Source organism: Myodes glareolus, chromosome 21 (assembly GCF_982192425.1).
Source record: "Myodes glareolus chromosome 21, mMyoGla1.1, whole genome shotgun sequence".
In the NCBI taxonomy this organism is placed as follows: Eukaryota; Metazoa; Chordata; class Mammalia; order Rodentia; family Cricetidae; genus Myodes; species Myodes glareolus.
In genome coordinates this window covers 21,789,884-21,817,092 of record NC_142046.1, presented here as the reverse complement: position 1 = coordinate 21,817,092, position 27,209 = coordinate 21,789,884, and the positions used below count along the sequence as shown (strand labels likewise).

The 27,209-nt window shown below is 41.8% G+C and overlaps 1 protein-coding gene across 1 annotated transcript; it reads right to left on the bottom strand.

Moving 5' to 3' along the window:
- Positions 1-16,721: 16,721 nt before the first annotated feature.
- Positions 16,722-23,356, bottom strand: LOC148118695 (interleukin-36 beta-like). The gene is made up of 6 exons (XM_087899917.1): positions 23,203-23,356; positions 22,105-22,198; positions 20,708-20,761; positions 20,109-20,216; positions 18,327-18,466; positions 16,722-17,554 (listed from the first exon to the last, which is right to left on the bottom strand). The coding sequence occupies exons 2-6, from the start codon at positions 22,184-22,186 to the stop codon at positions 17,342-17,344; spliced, it is 597 nt and encodes a 198-aa protein (XP_087756043.1). The 5' UTR covers positions 22,187-22,198; positions 23,203-23,356; the 3' UTR covers positions 16,722-17,341.
- Between the last annotated feature and the right edge of the window lie 3,853 nt (positions 23,357-27,209).

Sequence of the window (27,209 nt, the reverse complement as noted above, 5' to 3'; positions counted from 1 at the left end):
AGCATGTTTCTGAGAGGGGCGCCTGGCAATGTGATACTGTGTCTCCTCAGATGAATAGAATAAATACAATGTATATAATTATAAAGAGTATCATTGTTTTCAAATGCATGGAAAAATCAGATGTTCAGACACCTGCATAAAGCACCAAAATCAAAGAGCAAATGCTCAGAGGAGGGAGCAAGGGATGGAGAGCATTAGTGACTGTTTGGTATCAGCAGCCAGGGTGACCACCATTAGAAGGAAAGATGATGGAAATGTGGAGCATACAGGTCGTGGAATTTTATTAAGTTGTAAAGAACAATGAGATCTGTAGGGAAGTGGGAGAATCTGGGACGTATACCATTAAATGTGATGGCCCAAACTCAGAAAGCAAAAATTGCATGTTCTCTCTCATATATGGAAACTTGAAGGTAATATACAGACATACATATGTACATACATACATACATACATGATAACCATGTTTTATATATTTATATATATACATATATATTTATATTATATGGCCATCATGTGTGTATAAATGTTTGTGTGTATATATATGGGATAAAAATGGGTACTCAGGAAGGGTTGAGGGAGGGTGAAAAAACACATGACATAAAAGATAAAAAAAAACTTTGGGGAGGATTATAAAAAGGAACATGGGGCCAGGCGGTGGTGCCACACCTTGAATCCCAGCACTCAGAAGGCAGAGGCAGGTGGATCTCTGTGAGTTCGAAGCCAGCTTGGTCTACAAGAGCTACTTCCAGAACTGGCTCCAAAGCTACAGAGAAACCCTGTCTTAAAAAACAGAAAGAAAGAAAGAAAGAAAGAAAGAAAGAAAGAAAGAAAGAAAGAAAGAAAGAAAGAAAGACAAAAGGAAGGAAGAAAAATAAGACAGTTTGTTCAAAGATGTCATAATAGTACCTAATACCTTGCATGATGATTAAAATTTGTTTTATTAAAAAGATTCTGTCATCGAGGAGTTCATAGGATGTGATGCTCCCACACTTCTCCCTTAGGGCCAGGTCTTCCTGACAAAGTCAAGAGGAGGGAGCTGCAGCACCCTCAGGCATACACCGATGAGCCCAGGACGAGTCTTTAGGTCTAGGGTCACTCCCTGCCAGGGTGAGCTGTTCAGGTCGTCTGCAGAAAGAAATGGAAAATTAGGTACCTGAATCAGTCATGTGGCTATTGGAATAGGAGCTAAAGGCAGCTTCTCTAGTTTATACTGGATGATAGCGCCCTCTCCTGTTCAGAGTGAGACTGGCAGCTCAACATGCTTTTCAGTCCAGCCTGCAGAGCCTGTCCAGACCAGGATGAAAGGAGCCAGACTGGCGCTTTTCTTGACCCAGCAGCTTTAGTCTTTCTTGTGGCTAATTTCAATTTAATATTAGGTTCCTCCCAGCAATGCACAAATCTTACCATCCAACGGAGAGTCCTCGAGGTCTGGAGATAGTTGAGATATTTATTACAAGGGAAGTGCTTGAACCTGCCCCTTGGGACTGACCTGAATCTAGGGTGGAGAGCTTAGGGTGGCCCTTACTTTTCTTCGGTAACACAATCAGGGGAAACTGCCTGTGGGTGCTACAGACACGGGAGCCTCGCCCACCCTGTGGGCTGTCTGCACATTATGCCCAGTCCTAGCCAGTAGAACTGGCTGTTCCCCTCACCACCTCTTCCCTCCACCTCCACCTCCATCCCCTACTGGGCCTCATTGGTACCACCTGAAGTGCTGTGACTCCGCCCACCGGGCTTCCCTCTGTCTTTCTCAAGTCTGTTCTCCAAAGCTGTTCCCTCAGCCCATCCCCACGGCCCCACAGGATGATTTTATGGTATAGCTCAACAGAAGAGGGAGTCGGGGGGTGATAAGACATCCTCTTCTGCTCACACCTCCATGCTCCCTGCCTCAGCAACATCTCTTCTCTGCCTTCATTCCACACAGCTGCCCCAATGAGGAGCCTCCCTGTCCACAAGGTAGCCTGCTGCAGTGCTGAGTGGAGCCTTCTTCGTCTAAACAGCGGTGCTGTTTTGTTGTGTCTGAAACCCCATTCTTTTTTACTAGACCCTTAGTCCTTCAGGCAGTGAGACTCTGCCAGTGATGTGCAGTCGTTCCTAGTTCTGCCCTTTACCCATCTGCATTCCCTTTAAATCTATTATCTACAAAGTTGTTCTCTGTTAAGGAATATAGACTAGATGAACCGGACATGGAAGTCCACAACAGCATATCTACGTCCTACTAAATTCATGGCCTTAGGGGACCCTTTTCTTCTAAGTGGGAATAAAAGCAGCTCTTGCCTTCTATGACTGATGTGACTAGGAGCTAAGACAAGAGTTGGCTGTGCTTTAACACAGTGCCTGTCACAGGAAATGTGAAGCAGAAGTTAACCCTTCGTGTCAGAGCTTTGAACACCTAATAGTGAATCCTGTGTCATTTAAGAGGGTGAGTTGGATGGAGAAATTGCCCAGACGCATACAAGATGGCATTAGGTCTAGAAATCTGCCTCATATGTAGGTCAAAGTAAGCTAGGCCTCTGCTATGCTCTCTTTAATATTTAGGATGAGTGCAGAAGAGGTGGGGGGGGGGACCTAGGCGACAGGAAATTTGTGACCAGGATCTGCACTACCTGCTGATCCAGTTCTTCATGGCCTCTGTCTCATTAGGTCCTCTCAAGATCTCAGTGCAGAGAAAATTAGCCTCCTCTTTACACAAAGAAATAAAAGTTAGGCAGGATGATGTGTTGTATCAGAAAGACGAGACAAATGTCTCAAGACTGTTGTGGAAACAGAGAAGACGGCACTGCTGGTGAGGAAGTGGTGGTGACGTCAAGGCTGGTGGTGATGATGCTGGTCAAGATGTTGCCGGTGGTGTTGCTGCTGGTGGTTGTGGTGATGCTGATGGTGGTGAGGATCCTGGTGTTGATGTTGCTGTTCTTGGCAATATTGTATAGTTGTTGTTCAAGTTCCTGCTACATGACAGGCACTGCTGTGGAATTCCTCCCTGTATGCTGTAAATACCATTGGCTTATAAAGAAACTGTTTGGGGCCTGCATAGGGAATAGAGGTAGGCAGGAAAGTGCTGGATGGAAGAAGGTGGAGTCAGAGAGAAGCCATGTAGCCCTCCGGAGCCTGACTGATTAATATTAACTGATAAGCCAATGCTACATGGCGATACACAGATTGATAGAAATGGGTTAAATTAATATGTAAGAGTTAGCCAATAAGAAGTGAGAGCTAATGGGCAAAGCCGTGATTTAAAAAATACAGTTTCTGTAATAATTTCAGTTCTAGGCAGCGGGAGCCAACAAGCAGCTCTCTCCTCCTACAAACTGACACCCATTTTACCAGTTAAAATCCACTTAAAACCCTGAGCTTAAAAACAAATCCTAGACACAAAAAAAATAGAGTTAAGCATGGTTTGGTAGCGGCATTTCCTTGGCTGGGGTCTATTTTCTAGAGGAAGAAGAGGCATGGCCCCTTCAAGAGAGGCGTTCCTGATTCAATGGTAGCAGGGAAAAAGCAGCAGTTTTAAAATGCCAGCTTTCTTGGTCATTTGCCAGTACAACTTCTGACTCTTTCTGGAGGTCCGACTATGGAACACTTAAATGGGGTTTGTGGGCCCAGGTGCTTGTATGTCTGCTTGGGAAAGTAACTGAGACTATGCCTGCAGCTCAGTGCCCCCCTTCACCTGGGCAGGTGGTAGGATCAGGACTGCCAGAAGTGCACAGGCAGGAGAGCATGACGGATTCCTGCTGCCATACAGAGAGATATTAGCAGCGCAATGCTCTGCATGACATATCTAGTTATTACTCAGTTAAAAAGGCTTTATGTGCTCATTTTCAGAGTTAAAGTGCCGAGTGTAGCTTCTATCTGGTGGTCCCAGAGCTAGCAGTAACGGTACCTCTTCCATTTTGAAAGTGGAGAGAGGCAGAGCCAGCATCCAGAGCTGCTGCAACCAAGCCACTTACCATTTTAAAAGCTCCTCAAGACAGTAAAGAATTACAGATACACAATAGGACAGATTCAGACATAAAAGACCTCTAAATGGGTCACGGTGTTGGATAAATGCAAGTAGAGTTAGGAGAGAGAAGAAAAAGAGTATAGAGAGTTATAAAAAAGTAAAGTTTTTAAAGAGACAGTACAGACAGTCATACATTAAAAGAAGTTAAAAAAAAGAATAAGTCACGTAAAAGTGGAAAATTCACAGAGAGTCGGGATTATGTATATTATTGTGTTTTTTTTAAATTTTTTGACTGTGAAGGAGTTACGTATAGAGAGACATTTCATTGCATGGGCTTCTAAACTAAGCCAGCATGTATATTATAAAGGTATCTTGACTCCAGAATTTGCATCTAAGGATATGTTGTTTTGGAAAAGAGGTTCTTCTTTTGTTTCCACAGAGGATGAGAACTTGTAGATTCACTCCAGACTAATCTGGTTTAATGAACCAAGACCCCCTGAAAAGTTACCTTGAACACCCAACAAAACATTACTTTGCCCAATACACAAGAGGAATCAGTTTAGAGAGTACTATGCCAAAATACCTAAATATTGTTTATAAATGTTTCTTTGTATTTAAAGGGGGATATGCTATAGAGATTTGCATTGGTATAGGTCTTGGTTTATTGGTGCAAATTTAAAGTCAATCTTTATATATATATATATATATATATATATATATATCTGCTCTTGATTAAGATATTATGATTGTGTAGTTAATTTAAAAATTTAATGTATAATTAAGATACATAGGTTAATAGATAGTCATCTATAATAGTCAAGTTTATAGTCATGTTAGTTAAGTTTTCTATATATATAGGGATATATTTCAATCAGATATTCTTTAGAGACCTCCAGAATATGACATTTAAATATTTTAAGAAATTAGGACTTTTCATGACAGTGAAACACATCTGTTCCTGGCAGCACTAATTACTTTAAGAGGAAGATGGGCTTTAAAGAGGTTCCTTATGGAGATGGTTAGCCATTTGGACAAGAAACTGCTCTTTCCTGAGCTGCTTGATGAAATGAACATGCAGAACCCACAGAGAAATGACTGCTAAACTTGCCTAAAGGTGAGACAGTCCTTTGGGGTTCTTGCTTCATGAGAGAGTCTGCTAGACATTCTGTAGGACAAAGAAGAAAATGATGGACAAAGTGCCAATATAGGCAGAAATGTCTTTGAAATTTCCTGCTTTGTGGAAAAGTTTGCTGGATACTGTGGGCCAGTAAGCTGAAGATGGATGCCCCAACAATACAGAAGAACTTTGGGTGACTGTCCAGGCAGTAAGATGTCTCTGTCAATTCTAGAGTTTTGGAAGTTGCTTACAATGCATTTCGTGTTTACTTGGGTAATATTATATCCTTCTGGAGTCTTTGATGGAGTTGATAAATTTATAGTTATAGTTTCCCATAGCTGTAATAAAAGATAAAAATAGATATAAATATTGTAACTGTAATTCTTGCTTGATAACTGTTTTATGTAATTTTATTATGTTAAAATAAAAACCTTCCTTTTTGTTTAAACAGAAAAGGGAATGTGATGTCGGATTCCCCTCTGTATGCAGTGAATACCATTGACTAATATAGAAATTGTTTTGGGCCTGCATAGGGACTAGAGGTAGGCAGTAAAATGCTGGGAAGAAGAAGGTGGAGTCAGAAGAGAAGCCATCTAGACCCGCCAGAGCCTGATGGAACTTAAGCTGGTAAGCCAATGCCATGTGGCAATACACAGAATGATAGAAATGGGTTAAATTAAGATGAAAGAGATAGCCAATAAGAAGTTAGAGGTAATGGGCAATCAGTGATTTAAATAATACAGGGTCTGTGTGATTTTTTTCAGTTCTGGGCAACAGAAACCAACAAGCAGCTCTCTCCTCTTACAAGGCACTAAACATATGTATTAACTCAACAATAATAGAATTATTATCATTTTAACAATCCTTACTTTATACATAAATTTCTAAAATATAAAAAGATCAGGTAACTTGGCCATTATTCTCGGAAGTGATAGATTTAGACCTGATCTGAGGTAGCCTAAAATGGCCATGCAGTAAATAGTTTTTCATATTACATTGTATCAGTCACAATTACTTACATCTGCCTTCATAGTGTAAATACAGCCATAGGCAATATTTCAACAAATATTACTTCACTATATCACAGTAAAACTATATTTGTAAAACAAGTAGTTAGGCTTATCATGACCAAAAAGCCAAAGTTTTCTAATCCATGCTCTTTGAAACTTAGTGGTGGGCCAGGGCATAGTGGTATAAAGCTTCAATCCTAGCCCTTAGCAGACAGAGGCAGAGGCAGGCAGATTTCTGTGAGTTTAAGGCCAACCTAGTCCAAGTGAACTTCAGGCAAGTAAGATCTACATAGCAAAACTCTGTCTCAAACAGACAAAAAGGATTTATTTCTTTAATTTGTGTTCCTGAGTGTAGATATGGGCATCATACGGGAGCAATGCCCACTGATTCCAGGAGTCGGCAATGGGTTCCATGGAACTGGAATTACAGATGGTTAGGAGCTGCCCCATGGAGGTGCTAGAAAGCGAACCCTGGTTCTCTACAAGAGCAGCAAGTGCTCTTAACCACCAAGACATCACTCCAGTCCCCCAACCCATGTTGTTAACTACCACATCAAGAAAATGGGAAATAAAATAACAATGATAAAATATTAGACAACTCCTTGGCCTTTGTAACATGAGAAAGTATAACATTCATCCTGGTACAGTATCTGTTTATAGAAACACATTCTAAACTAGGACCATCCAAAGGGCTGAGGTTTCATCCATCCACATAATTGACAGGGAAATCCCCCCCTAGTGTGAATCGCATCCACCAGTATTAGGCAGGAGAATCTGATACTTTCCAAGGCATTTGATAGATTGTACAATATGCTAAATGGTGGTGAGTACCACGGGAAAAAATGAAGAATGGCGAGAGGAGCGTAGGAGAAACAAACAGATGCATACAGTGGTCAGGGCAGATGGAAACGGCGCCACTGAATCAGAGACCTAGGAGAGGCAAGGGAGGGAGCAACTGATGCATTTGGTGCAGAGCTATCTGGGCAGAGAGATAGGTGGGTGCAAAGGTCCTGGGTGGAGCATTCCTTACTGGCTCAGCTAAGAAAAAAACGATCCATGTCGGCTCTTACTGTCTTTGATGAGGAAAGGAGGGGCTAATGGTTTATGGGAGCCTCACTTTGTAGGGTCTTATAATTATAGTGAGGATTTAACTTTTATTCACCGTGTAGTGGGGACCAGAAAAACAGTTAAGAGTTGACTTGGGTAGTAAAGGGATTACTCTGACTCTGCTTGGAGTCAACAGCCTTGGGCTCAGGCTCTTAGTCTCAATTTTTGCCTTATTATATATCAGTAAAATGTAATGAATCCTTCTGTGTCTGGTTCCACATTCATAAAGAAGACAGAGTAATAGACATACAGTATAAGAGTATGAAAAACGTCAGGCAAACTGTTAGCCTAACTCCAGGGGACCCTGGATTGTTTGTGCCCGCATGCTCAGAAAGTGAATGTACTGTCTTACTCCCTTATGCCTATCTATTCAGAGGTGCTGCCGTTCCCACAAGGGTGGTGGTGAGTCACTTGGGAGACATTGCCCCTCATTCAAATCCGACATGATCTAGGACATATGAAGACCACAAATAATTGAGATGTTTGTTGAGAAGAGGAGAAAGCCCCTGGCTGTTGTGGAGAAGGAAAAGCAAGAGTGACAGAGACGTCGAGTCCTTGTGACGAGGTGTGCTAGTTAGTCACTATATTTAACGAATGAGCCCAAACCTAAAGCAAGAAACCAGTGGTTCTGGAATCAGACGGGTCCTCCACCAGGCTCTCGCGAGTTTGCCAACCAGGCATCAGCTGGGGCGGCAGATAATGAAAGGCTCACTGTGGTGGAGGATCTGCCTCTGAGTTTGGTTCTCACGGAGGGCTGGCTTAAGACCTCTGTTCAGCACTGTGTGGTACTATGACCTGCAGCATTTTGGGACTGACCTGACTAGGGCAACAGGGAACGGAGAAACCAAAGACGCATAGACAGAAGAGCAAGCATTGAGTGGACCATGGGCTCTTAGGGCCATGAGTCTGCGTGTGGGAAATTTAATGTGTTTATTAAATACATCTGAACAAGGGGGCAAGCTTGTGGTACACAGTTAGCTAGGATTAGTAGAGATCTCGGAAGAAAAGTAGCCCCAGGCTGCAGTCATTTGAAATGAGGAAGTTGTGGTTTTAGCTATAAGTCAACTGTCCACCAACATCTATACGCATCCCAGAGGAAGGCTTTGCCATTTCCATGAGTCTGAAGCTTTGGGTCCTTTACATGGCTGTCCCAAAGTCAACAATATACCTTCACTGGTGACATCATTTCTTCATAGTGTGGGCCTCTGTGAGGACACTTGAGTGTCTTTGTCATGTGGCAGTTGAATTCCCCCAGGGGAATAATCCAAGAATAAACCAGGAGGAATCTGAGGTGTCTCTTACGCTCTGGCTTCAGAAGTGATACACTGTCATTTCCCGCCACAGAACGCATTTGCTGGAAACAAGTCATCAGGTTTGGCCTACTCTCAAGAGAAGGCAAATGAAGGATCATCTCCTGTAGGATTATTTTTTGTTAATCTTAGTTGGCGTACAAAAGGATAGGTTCCCATAGACATGTTCATGCGGGTGTGTTGGTCTGCTTTTCTCCGGCTCACGTTTTCATATTCCTGTCCCCCTATGACAAGCCTCCTCTGAAATGTCCAAGAATCCATGGACAGATTAAGAATCTACACAATCAACTTTTTTGCTGCCTTGATTATATGGAAAAGAGGATTATTTGACTCATCTACAAAGTTTGGAAAGTTGAGTTTGACACTTGCCTCTGGGGAAGCCCCCCTTGCTGGTGAAGATTCTTCAGAAACCAAAGAAGCTGGGTTAGGGGACTTGCCCAGTGAAAAAGGCATACACAAGAGATAGGGCCAAGCTGGCTCAGATACCAGATCCACACCCTAGATAATCCAACTCATGAGCCTGTAATCCTTAGCTAGATCAGCTCATTCCTCAGCCCTCAGGACTTAATAACTTCGCAAAGGTCCCAACTATCCCCACTTCTTAATATTCACAGTGAGGATGAATTTCAGCATGAACTGGCTCTTCGCCTGTGTTCATTTGTGATCTAAAGTGATGGTTTCCTCACGGCATTTCCACACCTGCATATGATATGCTTTGACCATAATCATTCTTTCCATAAGCCTTTATGATCTCTTCTTCCTCTTTTCTGATTCCATATCTCTCATAATCCACCTTTTACCTTCTTGTTCTCTTCTTCTAGCTAGATTTCACAAAGGAGTGAAATCCTGCATGACTTGTCTTTATGAGATTGATTTAATGCATTCAGGATGATGAGCACCAGTTCCATATGTTCCTGAAGTCACACAATATTATTATTGTTTATGGCAGAAAAGAGTTCATAATATATGTACACCACATTTCCTTCACCCATTCATTCACTGATGAGTACCTAGGTGAATTCTATAACTTCTATACCATGAATGGTGTAGAGATGAATGCCAGCATGTGTTTTAATGGAGCTACTGAACCATAGGCATAGGATAGGTGCTAATCCATAGTAATGAACGTCTCGAATCAAGGAATAGGTTCTAGAGAGAGGTAATTGTTAGGGACATCTGTTTCATGTTGTGCCAGAGGGAGATCCAAACTCCATACTGACATCATTTTTTTATTACATGTGGAGACTTGGTTAACAATGGTTGTGCGTCTTTCCATTCATCCATCCTTGTGTGTGTCCTTACGTCAGCACATTTCACAGAGGCAACACTGGCAGAGACATCCCTGCTTGTACACCCAGCAAGCCTGCCGCATCCCTGCAGGCCAGTCACACAGAGGCATCATTCTGTCTCAGGGCCTCAGACACTGCGCACTGGACACTTGGGCACAATTCACAGGAGCAAGGAGTCAGGGTAGATGACCTGGGAAGATGGTATTCTGTTTTTTTTTAAATTTTAACCATTTATATTTTTGAGAATTTCATACATGAGTACTGTATTTACATCATGTCTACTCCTTCTGCTCCCCCTGTAACTACTCCTATATACCTCCTATTCTCTCTCAAATTCAAGACTATTTCTTCTGAAGTTATTATTGTATTACACATGCATGTATATGTAACGTACTTAGTCTGTTTAGTGTTTCTTGTGTGTACATGCATTTAATTCTGACCATTTGGGACTGAATAACCTACTCGGGTGCTCATCCCTAGAAAAGTTAGTCTCCATCTCTCATCCAGCCTATAGTTCTTCACCTACAAACAGGGCCTTGGGAACTCCCTCATCCACAATGACATGTCTACTGGTGTAGTCATTATACAGGTCTTGTTTAGGCATCATAGAGGCTTCTTGGGTGCAGTGTCCATGTCATGTCTAGAAGAACAAAAGTTGTCCTGGATTTCTGGCTTTTTTAGGTGAAACGATATCGTCTTCTCTGACAGATAAGAACAATCTTTCTTAAAACTCTGTCTTGCCTATAGGCTGCTTCTTCCTGGAATTCTGTTTTGGTTTTAGATATTATAGGGTAGTTCAACTTAGTCAACTAATAGTTCATCTGACAATTTTTCATAAGACAACTTGTACATTAAATTTACTTTTTTGAGAGATGTTTGTCCCAATAACAATCAATAGTTATCAGAAGTATTCAAAACTTCTAACATATTTCTTATGCAATGATTCTTAGCTCTAATTCTGTTACAATTTGTGGAGTTATTAAAAACACAATCAATTATTTTATAAATACACTTGCTGGGCGGTGGTGGCTTACGCCTTTAATCCCAGCACTCAGGAGGCAGAGGCAGGTGAAACTCTGTGAGTTTGAGGCCAGCCTGGTTTCAGGACAGTCTCCAAAGCTACAGAGAAACCCTGTCTCAAAAAACTAACAAATAAATAAATACACATTATATTGCTAACCAAATATTTAAGACAAAATATACAATCATAAAGTTTGCACATTATTTTATTAACCAAATATTTAAGACAAAATATACAGTCATCAAGGTTTATCACAACAGTGTTCAATAACAAAATCAAGGACCAAATAAATACAGTTGTAGGAGACCAATGATAAGTAGATGAGTAGACATGAATGATGCTGTAGCTATATATAAAATACTACATGGCTATTAAGACTTATAATGTCATTATCACGTTTGGTACGGAAAGATATTCTGCTATGTTCCTGCACAAAAATAGAGCTTGAAAAAAAATCATGGTTTCTGTGGCATTGTCATATGGAAGCTGCCTCTAGTTAAATGTGTACAAAGGAAAAGGTGCTGACATGTTTTTTTATGTATCCAAAGACAGGTAAGCATGCATATTTTTTTCTTTTTTGCTTGTCTGGACTTTCTGGTTTTTCTACAACTGTTGCCTAAACATTCCTAAGCAGATCTCCGCCTCCAACTGCTCCATAGGTCTGGCAAAGGCAGAAAGGAGAGACTGGAGGAAGGGAAGGAGGGAGAAAGAGAGGGAAGAAAGAAGGTCGCTCTGGCTTCCTGGATCTGAAGCAGCTGAGTGTTCCTGGAGAGCTGGGAAGGCCAGAGGAACTCCTCCAGAACCCTGGGAAGAAGGCCATCCTGAGAAGCTCCCTTCATTGAGAGGAGGTGCAGCAGCAGGTGCTTTGGGGGAGTTTGGGACGGTGTGAAATCATTCTGGGAAACCCTGCTCCTCCCTTGTGAGTTTCAGGGCTCCTCCCTGGATCATTAGTGTACTTCGTGTACTTAAAGGACCAAGGCATCTCAGAAGAGCAGACGCACAACCACAGGCTCCTGCCTGGAGAAGGAGAGAGCTGAGGGCTCCTTTGTGGGCTCTTTCCTGACTTCCAGATCCAGAGTCTCCTGCTGTGGACAGGCTGTTCACATGCTGACAGGCTCTGGAGTCTGCTTTCTACTCAAGCCTCTGATTTCCCAGCCTGTTCTTTGCCCAAAATTTCCTGCTGTTTCTTTCAAAATAGGGTCTACATAGTGTGGCGTTCATGATGGTCCTGAGTGGGGCACTGTGCTTCAGGTGAGTATACGGTCATCTGATTTGGTGGCATTCTCAGATAAGTGAGTTCCAGGTAGACTGTGTAATCCCAGCAGGGTTATCACAGCTATAGTAATTATGCAGATCTTGTTTCGGTAAGCGCATCATAGAGACTTCTTGTGTGCAGTATCCCTTCGTGTCTAGAAGACACTATCTCACAAAAGACGTCCTAGCTCTCCGGCTTTTTTAGGTGAAACAATATCATTTTCTCTGACAGATAAGAACATCCTTTTTAAAATCTCTACTTTGCCTATAGGCTGCTTCTTGCTGGAATTCTGCTTTGCTTTACATATCATAGTGTAGTTCAGCTTAGTCAATCAATAGTTCATCTGACAATTTTCATAAGACAATTTGTTGTCATAAGAAAACTGCTCTGTCATAGGCTAAAGAAGTTGCTTTTCCTGCGGCAGAGCTGATCATAGGTAGGCTGGAAGACTATGCCATGTAGCTGCTCAAGAAGCAAGAGGTAACTAACCATGAAGCTCATGGTCAAATAAAAAATAACAGATGTAAAATTTAAGATGTAAATTAAGATCTGTTAGTTAATAATAATCCTGAGCTAATAGACCAAAGAGTATATAATTACTATTAAACCTCAGAATGGTCATTTTTAAGTGGTTCTGGGAACAGGCAGGTGGAGGAAATCCAGTTCAAAGGGTCTAATGGACAGAGAATATTTGTAGCTACAAATGGCAACCAGTGTTTGGCAACATACACCCAGATAAAGCCTAAGAAAGCTTAAAAAAAAAAAAACAAAGACTTATAAATCCACAAAAATAGGAGTCAATTGAAGTTTTTTGGTAGCCTCATTTTTTCAGATAGACTGTTTGCTACCAGCAAGCAGAGGTAAGGCTTCTTTAAGAAATGGCTTCCTGCTTCATACTAGCAGTAAAAATGACTCTGGCTCTTTGGGGAGGTCCCACTACAGAGCAGTTAAATAGGGTTTGTAAGCAGAGTACTAGAAATTGCTTAATAGCAACGTAGACTGTTTGCATTCCGGGAGCAGGGGCAGTCAGCATGGCTTGCTGAATTGGCAGTGAACATACCTCCACCACGTTGTATGCGGTGTAGCCAAAAGGCAAAGCCACAGTGTTAATACTAGCCATGCCTGCTTAGCTTTGAAAACAAAAACAAACAAACAAACAGAAAACTAAACTCTCCTGGTCAGGAAATGATTACAGATACACAGTAAGACAGATTCAGACATAAAAGACCTCTGAACAAGTCACAGTGTGTATGATAAATGTGCACAGGCTTAGGAAAAGAAAAGAAAGAGTAGAAACCGTCATAGATTAAAATGATTTAAGAATTCTAAAAAAGAAATAGAGCAATAAAATATATGTACATTAAGCCCCGTGAAGATGGAAAATACATAGAGAGTCTAGATTATGTATATTATTGTGTTTTCTTTGAATTTTTTGACTACAGAGAGACATTTGATTCTGGGAGCTGCTAAGCTAAACCAATATATGCATAGAAATATATATATATATATATATGGTATTTTGACTTCAAAATTTGAGTCTAAGTATAATGTTACTTTGGAAAAGAGATTCTGCTTTTGTTTCCGCAGAAGATGAGAACCTGTGGAATCCTTTCAGACTAATGTGGTTTGATAGAACAACCCCCCCGTCCCTGAAAGGTCTCCATGAACTCTAAAAATTCTTTATACAACAAACAACAGGAATCAGTTAAGAGAAAACTACACCCAAATACCAAAAACGATTGTTTATAAAAGTTTATTTTTATTTTAAAAGTGTTGGTTAGAAATGATTGATTGTCACAGTCAATATCTATAAATAAATAAATAAGGAGAATATGATATAGTGATGATATAGTATTGGTATGGATTTTGATTTATTGATAAAACATTTTTATTTTGTTTTTCGAGACAGGGTTTCTCTGTAGCTTTGGAGCCTGTCCTGGAACTAGCTCTTGTAGACCAGGCTGGCCTCGAACTCAAAGAGATCCACCAGACTCTGCCTCCCGAGTGCTGGGATTAAAGATGTGCACAACCACCGTGGGATATTAATAAAAATTTAATGTCTATTTTGTTATATGTGTCTTTCTTGTCTTGTTTAAGATAATCTTTATTTAGCTTGTTTAAAATGTAATGTATAATTTAAAATTACAGATTAAAAAATGATCGTTTATAATAGTCAAACTTGTAGTACTATTAGTTAGGTTTTCTAGATATACAGAGATCCATTTCACTTAGATAATATTCAACACTTAAAAGCCCTACAAAATATGGCATTTAAAATATTTTAAGAACTTAGACTTTCTTGACAGTGAGACATATCTGCTTCTGGCAGCACCAATTACTTCAGAGAGTTTAATGGGCATTGAAGAGACTCATTATGGAATTTGCCTTCAATGTGACAAGGCTAGCTTTTGGGGTTAGAAACTGCTCTTGTCTAGACTGTTTGATGGTATACTGTATGAACTGGACATGCAGAACCCACAAAAAGTACCTCCTGACCTTTCCAAAAGATGGAATGGTCCTTCAGGATTCCTTCTTCACAGAAGAAACTGTCAGACGTTCTGCAGGACACATAAGAAAGTGACTGACAAACTGCCAATATAGTCAAAACAGTCTTTCAAATTTCCTGCTTCATGGAAAAGTCTGCCAGATACTATGGGCCTGTAGGCTGAATATGGATGCCTCAATATTATAAAGAACCTTGGGTGACTTTCCAGGCAGTGAGATGGCTCTGTCAATTCTAGAGTTTTGGAATTTGCTTAGAATGCACTTCCTGTTTACTTAGGTAATATTATACCCTTTTGGGGTCTTTAATGGAGTTGATGACAGATAGTTATAGTTTTCCTTAGTTATGAAAAAAGATAAATTAGATATAAAACTTTAGACTCATGAAGAAATATTGTAACTATAATTCTTGTTTGATATCTGTTATGTTATATGTCATTTTACTCTGTTAAAGTTCAAACCTTCCAGGATTTCCAGAGCTACACATAGAACTCATATCTTGGAAAATAAGACAAAACAAAAAGACAAGACATAAGAGGTGGGCTATGTGGTGTTGTATATATTAGAGTCACATATGAAGATATTAATAGAAATGGAGAAGGAAGAAATCCAACACAGGTATAGACAGTAGGAAAAAGAGATAGAATCTGAGGTAAAGGTAGGCATGTGTGAAAATGAAAAGGTACTCCAGGGAGCAAGAGTTGGAGCTGGGAAACTGAAGAAGAAAAATGAGGGAGATCAATGCAGGGAGGAGTGCTTGAGGTCAGTGGTTGTGACTCCACCTTACTCTTCTGAGACCTTCTGAGAAAAATATAGAGGACATCACAGAATTGTGTTGGTGAGGAATAGTAGAGTGCACGTATCCCTAACCTGTTCACGCATACATCGGTCAAGGGTTCTTCATAGAACAGCTCTGCCGCACACCTATGTTTGTGCATGTGTGAACACCAAGGAGAACCTGTAACTGTCCTTCCCCAGATATCCTAGGGCACAGGAAGAGATGACCAATAGGACTGAGATAGCCAGCTTCAGTGGTAAGTAACTGGAATATAATTGGCCTCCATAAGCTCATAGGAAGTAGGACTGTTAAGAGTTGTGACTTTGTTGGAGTAGGGGTGGCATTGTTGGAGGAAGTGTGTCACTTCAGGGGAATGAGGTCTCCTTTGCTCAAGCTACACCTATAGTTCAGTACACTTCCTGTTACCTGCAGATCAAAAATGGAGAATTCTCAGATTCTTCTCCAGCACCATTTCTGCCTGAACACTGTCATGTCCCACCAAGATGATAATGGACTGACCCTCTGAATTTTAAGCCAGCCACAATTAAATGTTTTCCTTTATAAGAATTGCCATGATCATGGTATCTCTTCACAGCAATAGAAACCCTAACTAAGACTCTGTCATATAATGACTGCTTGAAGACTGTTGCACAGAAATGACAGGGCTAAGTCATAAATTGTGAGATGTAATGCAGGATTCAAGGAATGTCTCAGACAGAATCACTAGTGTTAATGTTAGAGGAGATGAGGCTAGAACAGATTTTGGAACACATTTTGCTTAGCCAAGAACTTTGAAGTCAACAGTGAAGTTGCAGCATTACAAGGCCTAATGTACTGTTTTGCATGTTGGGGTCTGAAGGAGGAGAGGTTGTCATGCTCATGTTTGCAGTCAGAGTTCCAGAGTCTGTTGTAAATATGTGGCTTCCAGCTGAACTAACCCTCTGTCATGGTCACTGATCTATTGCTGTGAAGAAACACTATGACCTATGCAACTCTTATAAAAGAAAACATTCAATTGGGGGCTTGATTACTGTGTCAGAGGTTATTCCATTATGAATCATCATGGCAGGGAACGTGGTGGCATGCAAGCAAACATGGTCCTGGAGAAGTAGCGGAGAGATGTGTATCCTGATCCATAGGCTGAGAGAAAGACTGTGGGCATGGCATGGATTTTTGAAACTTCTAAAGCCACTGCCAGAGACACACTTTCTCCAACAAAGCCACATCTCCAAATTCTTATAATCCTTTCAAACAGTTCCATTCCCTGGTAACTAAGGGTTCAAATAAGACTCACCAGGGGGTGTTATGATTCAGACCACCACACCCTCACACAACAAGCAACTGACTGAAAACTGTCCCACAGACACAATTAAAATTCCAGAAAACACAATATCAGAGATGATTTTTTAATTCTTCAATTTCAAATCACTTTGTAAAGTTAAATAAAGGCATTATAATTAGTTTGAAATTCATGTTAATGTAAACAGCTCTCTGAAATTTGGATTCATTTTATATTCACTTTGGTTAGCAGTCACCATAATAAAAGTATATACTGTGCGTCAAATTATTAAATGATGATGTTCTGAATCTGTCACGATCAGAAAGACACATAAAATCTTCTTTTATATTGCTTCATTCTTGACATTTATCTTTTTGGAATTTATCATATTTACAATAAGCATATGTAAAGTTAAGAAGGAAGAATCTTGCACTGACTGGAATATATATCTCTGCCCATGGGCTGCTGTGAGAACAGGGAGGGAGAGTTGCATGTAAGTCTGTGACTTGACTGTACTTGGTAGATGAATGGATGGTTGGACAAGATCAGAAAAGGATAAAAGTGATTCTCAGGCTTCACACTGGAATGATGTTCAGATGAGTGACCCTTCAACATGGACGTCTGGTGAAGAGGTGACACGGTGGTCTTTTACAATGCCTTGCTGTGTTTTCAAGTAAAGAATTCTCCAGCAGTTTGATTCTTTGGCCTGGACACATATGGCCCATGCTGGACTTTAATCTTCAGACTCTAAGTAGAAGTTGGTGCTAGTAGTTTTACCCCTCTGTTGTGTGAGGGTGACTGTCTGTCTTGCTGTGGCAGGGGTGCTTATGAACCAGCCAGGATAGGAGACTGATTGGAAGGCACAAGTGGAGCCCTCTGTGCTGTGGTAGAAGAGAAAGTCTTTCTGTGCTTTTCTCTCCTTGTAAATTGTCATGATGTCTATATCCTAGGGTAAGAAAGAGACTTATTAATGAGGATGGCCAGGGGGAGGAGGCTACAGTAATTGAGCACTAAGTGCACATCATGGGAGCAACAGCTGTGTCCAATAGGAGGGACATGGGTTAGGGATACAGGGAAATGAAGAGATAGCAAGCTATCAAACCAGGCACCCACTAGTTTCCAAATAGCCTACTTTTTTCAGAGTCCAATGATACAAGGGGTTATTTTAAGGAAGGTGTTCCCTGGAAGAAAGTGGGGTAGAGGTGGAGGGCTTCTGGTATTCATTCATCTACAGTTTCCTACCAGCCAGCCGCCATATCCAACCTCTGAGTGAATTTATGTATTATAATGTCCATCATTAGCAAGCGATGAGACCTTTAATTATATATCTATTCTTTTAGCACAGATGTGAGTACATATATTGAAAACTCCAGAAGAGCAATCTTTTGCCTAGTGTGACTTATTGGCATCTCTGATGGTATCTAGGAAGAAGTTACTCAGGACAAAGGGTGAAGAAGCCACTATTTCTTCACTTTTCAAAAACATTTTCATGAGTTTGATGCTCTAATTTTCACATTCAATCCCAAATCTTGGGTTTAAAAAATGCTGTATAACTCAGCAGCATTGTTACTTATCTGGGGACCAGCCAGGTGAGGGTTCCTTTCTTACTCTGAAGAGGCCAAACTTGCAGGGCTATCATTTTTATTCTCTAACCTGTATAAGCTACCTTAAATAAAAGTCTGTCTGGTATACCTCCTCTACCATTTCCAGGTACTCACCTTAAGCTGCAAAGTCGGTGTGCCCGCGATTTCAGCACAGAACAGGCAAAGACTTTTGCCCTTGATTCCCAGAAAAACTAGATTACCTTTTTCATTATCTTGGAATTCTGTGTCTCTACATGCTATCATTCTTAGAATGACTAGAAACACAAGGAAAATGGGGAAAACGTCAGGCTCCAAAAGAAATTCAGTCTTTTGACCCACACTCTATTAACCCTCCAAAATATCATCATCATCATCATCATCATCATCATCATCATCATCATCATCTCCTCCTTCAAAGCTCCCACATTAGCCATATGACAATGATTATTGGCTGTGTTCCTGGGACCAATTTCCTTTTTCATCTTGATACCAGAACCTCAGTTGTCACTTGGGCACATTGTTTCCCAAAAATAAAAATAAGATATAGCCATAAACTTGTGGTACATGATATATGAGTGGAGGTATCCTGAAGGGTTACTACAAGTGTTCCTTAAGAGACTAGACTCACCTGGAAATACTTCATTTGTCAAACCCGAGGTTGGTGAAGCAGAAAGGTAGACTCTTTGATCTCTGGTTGCATCATGGAACCAACATGGAACCCAGCCTGGCCCAGCCAATGGTTTTATACGTGGAAGAAACAAACTACTATCTTATTTAAGTTCTTGTGTGAATTTTCTATTATTCTTGGTTGAATTTAATTATCTAATAATTTAGCAAGGGATTCCCAAGAATGTGGGGATTCTTTTCTTTTCTTGAGAGAGAACAAACAGGAAACAAATGCACTCAACAACTATTTATTAACTACTGAGCTAAGACAAAGCCATAGGTGGACATTGGAGATTTGGGCAAGATATGGAATGTTCCCCTCCAAGTCTCATATATTGAAGGATTGAACATCATCTGGGGGCACTATTGAAAATCCTAACTGTGTCAATGGATTAATCTATTAATGAGTTCACAACTGAATGAGTTCTTGGATACCAGACCTAACTGGTCACTGGTGATGTTCCTTTAAAGCAACAAGGTTGTATGTAACCTCCCCACAACTTCCTGTCTCCTATGAGGATACCAGCTCTTTTCCACCATACCATGTGTCTGTCTTGACAGATACCTAAAAAAAATCAGTGGAGCCAGCAGAAGGCTCTGAAAACTCTGAACTTATTCGCCCAAATCAATCTTTAAGTATTTTTAAGCTATTTCTGGTGGTGGTGAGAACAAACTGTCACACTAGTGAAAAGCTGACTACCACAAAGGTAGAAGGAAGAGAAAGAGGGAATGAAGAGCTAGTTTTGGTACTGAGGCTGGGGATGTGATATGAGAGTCTCTCTGTGATGGGCAAGGTTAAGAGGGGGATTAAGCAAAACATGGAAGTTTTAAAGAAGTGAGACAAGGCTGAGATGGGTTTCCTTCTGATGAGAAAGGGAATGTTTCAGCATTATTAGAAGAGGAAATGCCGAGAGAGAAGAGCATGCCATGTTGACGGTGCAAAGATAGGTAGGTTTGAATCTGTAGATGTGGGTAGATGTTGGTTGGACTTTAAAGGAATGCCATTCTAAAAGAAACTTAGCGACTGTTATACCAACCACTCCTATTTGGAGATGATTTTGTGAGGGGAAGTGTGCTGTTGTTTCTATGTATATGTATTCCTTTGTAGCAGTGGGGGAGGGGGCTTGCTTGTCCTCTGAATGTCAGATTGGTGACCAGGTAAGGAAGGCAGAAGACTTAGGCAGGCTGATGTCCACTTGCAGTGGACCTGATGGATCTTCAAGAGTAACAGTCCCCTCAGGTGTCACTTACCAGGCTTGACATTGCTGCTAGCAGGCACTGCTATTAAAGAATTTCCTGCCAGGACCCACACCATCTGCTGGGTGTCATAGATATTGCAGTATATGGTTTCTTCCTCAGCTGCCAGATAACAGAAAAGCACAAGACACAGGAGTAGGTATAATTGGCTTTAAGGTCTGGGCTCCATTCTAATGACAATGAACTGTGAATTTCTGTGATAGACATTGTTCTGAGAAGAAATGGCCATAGGAAGGGAAATAGGGCAGGGCCGGTGTATGGATTGAGGCACAGAGAAGAACTGGGTACATTCCTGCTTGCAGAAGATGCACAACACTTGCCACTTCTTCTGGAGTTACCTTTTCCTGGTTTATAAAGTCTGCACATAGCAGCAACCAAGACTACTTAAACCTGCCATGTGTGTAATTTCTTTCTTTATCTTCTTAATCAAAATAAACAATCAATTTTTTAACATAATTCTTTATTGATTCTTTGGAAACTTCACACCATACACTCCAATCCCACCCTCATCCCAGTCCCTCCATATCTGGCCCTCATCTCTGCAGCCAAATCTTAATTCAAAGCAAACAAACAAAAAAAAATGAAAAACTCACTTTTAGTCTGAAAGTCTTCAACGCCTGCTTCGCTCATCCTAGTGGAATCGGGAGCTGCAATTGGGAGTGTCACACATTATACCCTTCGGTCCAATCAGTGCCACACACAAAATGTACCTGGCAATGAGCCCTTAGTCTGGCTCAATGTTTCTGGCCTCCGGCTCACCATCATTACTGGGCCCTCATTGAAACTCCTCCCAATATCCTGTTGTTGCCTGGCGTTGTGGAGATCTTGTGGTTATTGTTCCACAGGACCAGTCCCACACGGATACCCAGGGTCTAGGTCACATGCTATGGCCATGTTGTTGTCTCAGGGTTATGTTGCCTCTGGGGCCATGGTGTTGTCTTGGTCGGGGCTGCTGCAGAGGGCCATATCTGGGTTCATGGCCCTACGACAATCAGGGTCTGTTTTGACGTCTGTGGCTCCTGAGACCATTGAAGCCAATGTAGATGCCAAGGGTCTAGGCCACCGCCTGTGGCCTTGTTGGTGTCTGAGGGCCTCATTGCCACAGAGCCATGTCAATCTGAGTGGCCCATGCTGCCACCTGGGACTCTTGTGACATCTAAGTCCAAGCTGCTCCCAAAGACTATGTCCGGATCTGTGCTTCTACCACAGTCAGGGTCTGTGTTGATGTCCATAACCCACGGTGCCATCAAGGGCCACTGGCTACTCGGGGTCTGGTCCACACCCTATGCTCTTGTTGGTGTCTGAGAGCCATGCCCAACAAGGCCAGGCCTATCTGAGTGGTGAGCACAGTCACACAGGCTATAGTGTTGTCCTGGCCCAGGCTACTTCAGTAGGTCCTGTCTGGGTCCTTAGTCCAACAGCAGCCTAAGTCTGGTCTGAAGGTCGATGACTCGTGTTACCACAAGGGGTCATAGGGCTTATGTGTGTTGAAATCCAAGGGCTGTTTTGGACCAGCCCAGCTCTATACTGGTCCTGGGATAACTGGCCCTTCCTCTTGATTGACACTACAGTAGAAGAACTAACATACCCACCATGGGAGAGGTGACACTACCCTCTCTCTGTCCCATACCTCACCACAGGCAAGAGTGAGCTGGCCCTCTCCAATGGCATGGGCCTAGGACAGCTGGCCCTGCCCCTTGCCTGAAGGGGTGGGGTTGCAATGGCCAGTTTAGCTACCACCCACACCCTTGAGTTGGCCCACAATAACATCTGCCCCATCAATGATGTACTGGGCTGTGTGATGGAACAAACAATTCTAAATATAACTAACAAGAAAAGAACTAAGTGCCCTGAGATTTCAATATGTAGGCTTCTCAATATTTCAGCCAGAGTAAATAGATTTGTGGATGAAGAAAATGAAACAGGCCCTTTAGACCCTTTGGTGAGAGCAAATGGAGACGGTCAGAACTGGTTTGTGATTCATACTTACCTTCTTTGTTGATCTTACTTTGTTGATCTTCAGAGTTTTCATGAACAGGATAACATACTCTAGATTGTGGAGAGAAGGCCATCGTTGCCTGGCCCTGAGAAAGAACAAGAAAGATATTCTTCTCTTAAATGCATCTAGAATTTCATAAAAATTCATTAGTAAGAGCCTCCTTAAGCCCTTGCCTTATATTCACATTAAAATGTCTTAAAGACTCATCTATGGTATCTATGTGTGTATGTATTTTTCTCGTCTGTATGCATGTATACCAAGTGTATGCCTGTTGATTATGGAGGACAGAAGAGGAAGTCGGATCCTCTGGAACTGGAGTTACAGACAGTTGTGAGCTACCCAGTGTGGGTGATGGGAACTGAACCCTGGTCCTCTGCAAGACTGATGGTTTAAAGTGTACCTAGACAGAACAAAATGTATTTCAAGGCCAGCAAGCCCTGAGAAGACACATCCAGCCCTTTAGTGACTGCTGTGGTCCTAGGTCTCGGGGTGGTGATGGCTTTGAAATGCCATCTGCCACCACATCTGGATGGAGAGGAAGTTCCATCACCCCAAGTGCCTTCTTGTGCATTGAATTACAAGGCTTAGAAGGAACAAGGTGTGCTGCCCACCCTGTTCTAGCTCCCCATCGCTAGGGTATGGCTACACCTCCTTCTCTTACACTGAGCATTCCTGCTTATCTGTCAGAAAACCCATCTCTCTGACTTGTGTATTCCTTTGCTCTTCATTCAGACAGGCACCTCCAAGGATTCTGCATGTGGACATCCACAGCCACATCACAAGTCTCTCAAACATCTCTAAAGATGTTTGATTCTGAGATCCTGGTTAATAGCACGAGATCTACAAAGTCCACAGTCTCTTACAATGAGAACAAGTTGTTCACAGTCCTTCCGGTCCAAGACCCTCAGTGCCTCACATGAGAGTTGTCTAAAAGCAGAGAATAAGCAAAATGGAAGCAGCATTTTTATTATAAGCAACTCTAACTTCTCTGATACTTTGTACCTCGGGCCAAGGCCTCCAGAAGCTTCCAGGGCTAGACAGAAAGCAGTGAAAGATCTCCCCCAGAAGGCTTGAAATAGAAGAAATTACCTTTGTCCAAAGAAGTTCTTGTCTCTGGAATCAAACCTTTCGCTGCAGCTGGATCTGCAGGCATTGAGAGTCTGCCCGGGACTCCGGAGCTTTTAATTAGCAAGGTAGCAGCCCTGTCGCCTGACCCTGGGTGTGCCCACTTTAGCAAGAAGCCAGTGCCAGGCAAAGAGGACCTGTGAGCCCTTGGAGGGGAGGCAGGGAGGCAATACAGGTGTAACTGGTCTGGGCTCCTGGAGAAACAAAAGCAGAACCCACACCAGAACACAATAGTGAAGAAATGCACAGGCTAGAGGTTGAGTCACAGAGGAGAACATGGGCTCTGGGCTGCCCTGAAGCAGAGGTGTGGCCATCTTGACTCAGTGAACAGCATGACAACAAAGTGCTATTTGCCTGGCAAAAGTAAATATGCAAATGTAATATATAAATATGTGGATATAAATGTGAATGCAAATACATTAACATGGCAAATCTCAGTCCTGATCTCAGGAGTTTATATATTTAGTATACTGCAGCTCAGGAGAACTTGTTCTGTCTCTGATAAAGATGTCAGGGCTCTCCTTTCCTGAATAATCTTTTATTCCTCACAACAGTCCTTTACAGGACATTGGTCCTTCTCACAGAAGAAAACCAGTCCAGAGAGAAGACAGAAAAGCCCCCTAGCCAGTCACACTGCCCTGCCAAGTGTGGAGCCTTCTGTTCTTGGGTGCTGTGTGATGTGTTCACTTAGGGTCTTGATCTTTTACATACTGTATTAGAAACACCCAGGAGGCCTTCGGCCTCACTCTGTGCCCAGGGAGCAGATGAAGATGCTGTGAAGGGTTCTCGGGTTTGTGAGCTCCAAACTACGCAGCATGAGTCCAATGCAGCCCAGACATTGGTAATAGGAGGAAAACGTCACTCCTGTAATAATACTGTGGATTAGTGTTAATCACTAAAAGAACCCTGCTCAATCTGTTCAACATTCCACTCTCTGGTATTCCGCATTTGGGGATTCCCAAGTGTGGGTCATGATTGTATTCTCTGAAATCTACCATTAAGTCTTCCCCTTGGAATCTTGCCATAGTCCCTAACTACTGCCCTGTATGGTCCTAGGTCTGTGCCCACCTTAACCAAGAAACCTGGGCTGGCACTGAAGACCTGGGAAGGTTTGAAGGGGAGGCAGGGAGGCCATGTAGGTGTGAGGGCTCTGGGCTTCTGGAGAAAGGAAAGCAGAGAAAACACCAGGAAAATGTTTTGCCCTGGACTTCAATGTACACCCAGACATGACCAGAATACGACAGAAATATGGTCACATCACCTCCCTGTTCATAACTCTCTAATGGTGTCGCTTCATCTTAGGACACTCAGAACCCTTGCCCTGGTCACCCCAGCCCCAAGGACCCGCCCCTGCTTTCTTTCCTGCTGCCACCTCAGGATTTCCCTGGCTTCAGTTCACACTGGACCAGTGCCAATTCTCCCAGATTGCTCCTGCCTGGGCCACTGGGTTTCTGAAAACAACCTCACCATCACAGGGTTTTTGAAACAACAGGTCACTGTTTTCTCTCTAGGATGATGGAGGCTAGTCTGTTTGCTTCTTGCTAGAGTCTGAAATTCAACTACTTTCCAGAGGTACTGTATATTTTCGTATCACTCTGATTATTTGGGGGTTACAATGTATTCCGGCCTACAGCTAAGGTATTTGGAAAGAATTTGATCCTTATGAGCTTGCTGTTAAGATTTAATTTGTTAAGATTTGACCTGTGAGCACTTGGTATAGGCCTAATTATTTTCTATTTCTTAAACAAGTCCATCTAAATAATGTACCCTGTACCTTGGGAATTATGAGTTTTTCAGGCATCATGCTTTCTAATATTTTAGAATATTTTTATCTGCAGCCTTAGGGACAGGAAGAATTGGTGCCAGACCATTCTATGAAATCCATATAATACATTTAGAAATGACATGAAATAATTTAAACTTCACCTCCTTCATTAAGGACACATGAGGCCAAGGGTAACCAATAACATGTGTAAAGATATGAATAAGAAATGAATTGGTAAACTGAATGTAAACCAATATTTACACAAGAGAAGGCAGAAGATGCAAGGATGGAATAAACAGAAAATAGCAAGATGGGAGCTATTAATCCAGCCACATTAATATGCAAATTAAATATACATGCTATAAATACACTAATTCAAAGACTGAGCTTTTCAGATGGCATAGAAATGCAAGTCTAGCCAGGGAGTGGTGGCACAAGCCTTTAATCACAGCACTTGGGAGGCAGAGACTGGCAGATCTCTGAGTTATAGCTCAACCTGATCTACAAAGCAAGTTCCAGGACAGCCAAGCCTACACAGGAGAAACCCAGTCTCAAAAATTAAAAATAAAAAAATCAAGATATACTTAGGCATGGTGACTGGGGTCCATTATACCAGCATTTGGGAGGTTGAGGCAGGGGACTGCTGTCGGTGGGAGGCTAGCCTGGAAGGATGGATAGTAAGTTCCAGGTCAAAGTTGGCTAGAAGAAGATCCTGTCTTAAAAAGTTGCATGTCTGCAAGAAACCTAATTAAAAAATCTAAGAATAACTGGGCAGTGGTGGCATACACCTTTAATCCTAGCACCCGGGAGACAGAGGCTGGTAGAACATCCAACCTGGGGACCAGCCTGGTCTACAAAGTGAGTTCCAGGACAGCCAGAGGGGTTACACAGAGGAAACTTGTCTTGAAAAAACAAAAACAGAAACAAAAAATCTAAATTATAAAGACATAGATGAAAGTGAAATGATTCTGATACCACATAAATACCGAAAAAAGACCATTGTCCTGGCTGTATCAGCGCTAGGAAAGAAAGATTAACAGGTATAGAGATGAGCAATCCACGATGCTGTGTCAAACCTCCCAAACATGAACAATTCAGCATGTGCATTTGCCTATTAACACAGCTTCAAATTATATGATTCAAACACCGGTTGGGCTAAAAGAACAAATAAACTTCCCTTCAATTCCCTCTGTGAACTGAACACTCCTTGCTCCATAGTTAATACAACAAGTAGTAAGTTATGCTGATGAGATAAGATACCGACCTGAGCAATGCTTTTTGCTGACTGGATCAACGTGTTATTTGTACAACAGTTCACCTGACAACAATAAGAAGCATCCCAGTTCTGGGGAAGGGAGTGAGGACAACACAGAGAGAGAAGGGACAGGGAGGGCTTAATAATACAGAGGATATTTGAAAAATCCATAGGTAATATACTGTTTTATGATTACACGAATTGCATAAAACACATAGGTCGTGTATAGGTGTGTGTACATGTGTGTATACATATATAATTTAATTGAGGCCATATTACTTAGGGTGACGGTACTCCCCCCAAAACCATAGACTATCTAACAAAGCCCCCAATGCCAGACATGGGAAGCCTTCTTTCAAGTTGTGGGTCAGGAGAATCTAAGAGACTCCTAAAACATTGATCATTGCCATTGCTTGGTGCCTTCCAGAGAAAGAAGGAAAGACCGAATGCTGAAGATATTGTACACTTCAGACAGAGGACTTAGAGGAGGCCATCTAGACCTGGCCTGGATGCCTTTGGCTCTCAGTATTGGAAGGAGTCTTGTAAGCTGCAAAGAGAGAAAAGCATTCAATAGCCCTACTTGGCAATAATGCCCACAAACCACAATGACCTACATGGTGAGATATTCCAAAAGGTGCGATAGCCCTGCTCATATACTGGGGAAAACCAACAGCCACCAATTGGAACTAAGACCTGCTCAAAAGGAGGAAATTCATGCCTGATACTATAAATTTAGCCAGCTACACGTGATTGGTTAATTCCATGGACCCTACAATTCCTAACTGCATTCTAAATATCTCCTTACATCCACAGATAAGAGCCTTGATCCTCACCAAAAAAAAAAAAAAAAAAAAAAAAAAAAAAAAAAAAAAAAAGCCTGTTTTTGCACCAGATGGAGACCATCTCAGAACACTTACTGGTCAAAAGGCAGAGAACAATGGACTGCGGGGG

What these genes read in the sequence shown, in the direction of transcription:
- LOC148118695 (XM_087899917.1), bottom strand. Translation starts at nt 22,186, where the DNA reads ATGGCCTTCTCTCCACAATCTAGAGTATGTTATCCTGTTCATGAAAAC. An exon ending in TGAAGACTTTCAGACTAAAA is followed by an intron (nt 20,217 to 20,707) that starts GTGAGTTTTTCA and finishes GTTATCTGGCAG; the next exon opens with CTGAGGAAGAAACCATATAC. An exon ending in CACCGACTTTGCAGCTTAAG is followed by an intron (nt 17,555 to 18,326) that starts GTGAGTACCTGG and finishes TTCTTACCCTAG; the next exon opens with GATATAGACATCATGACAAT.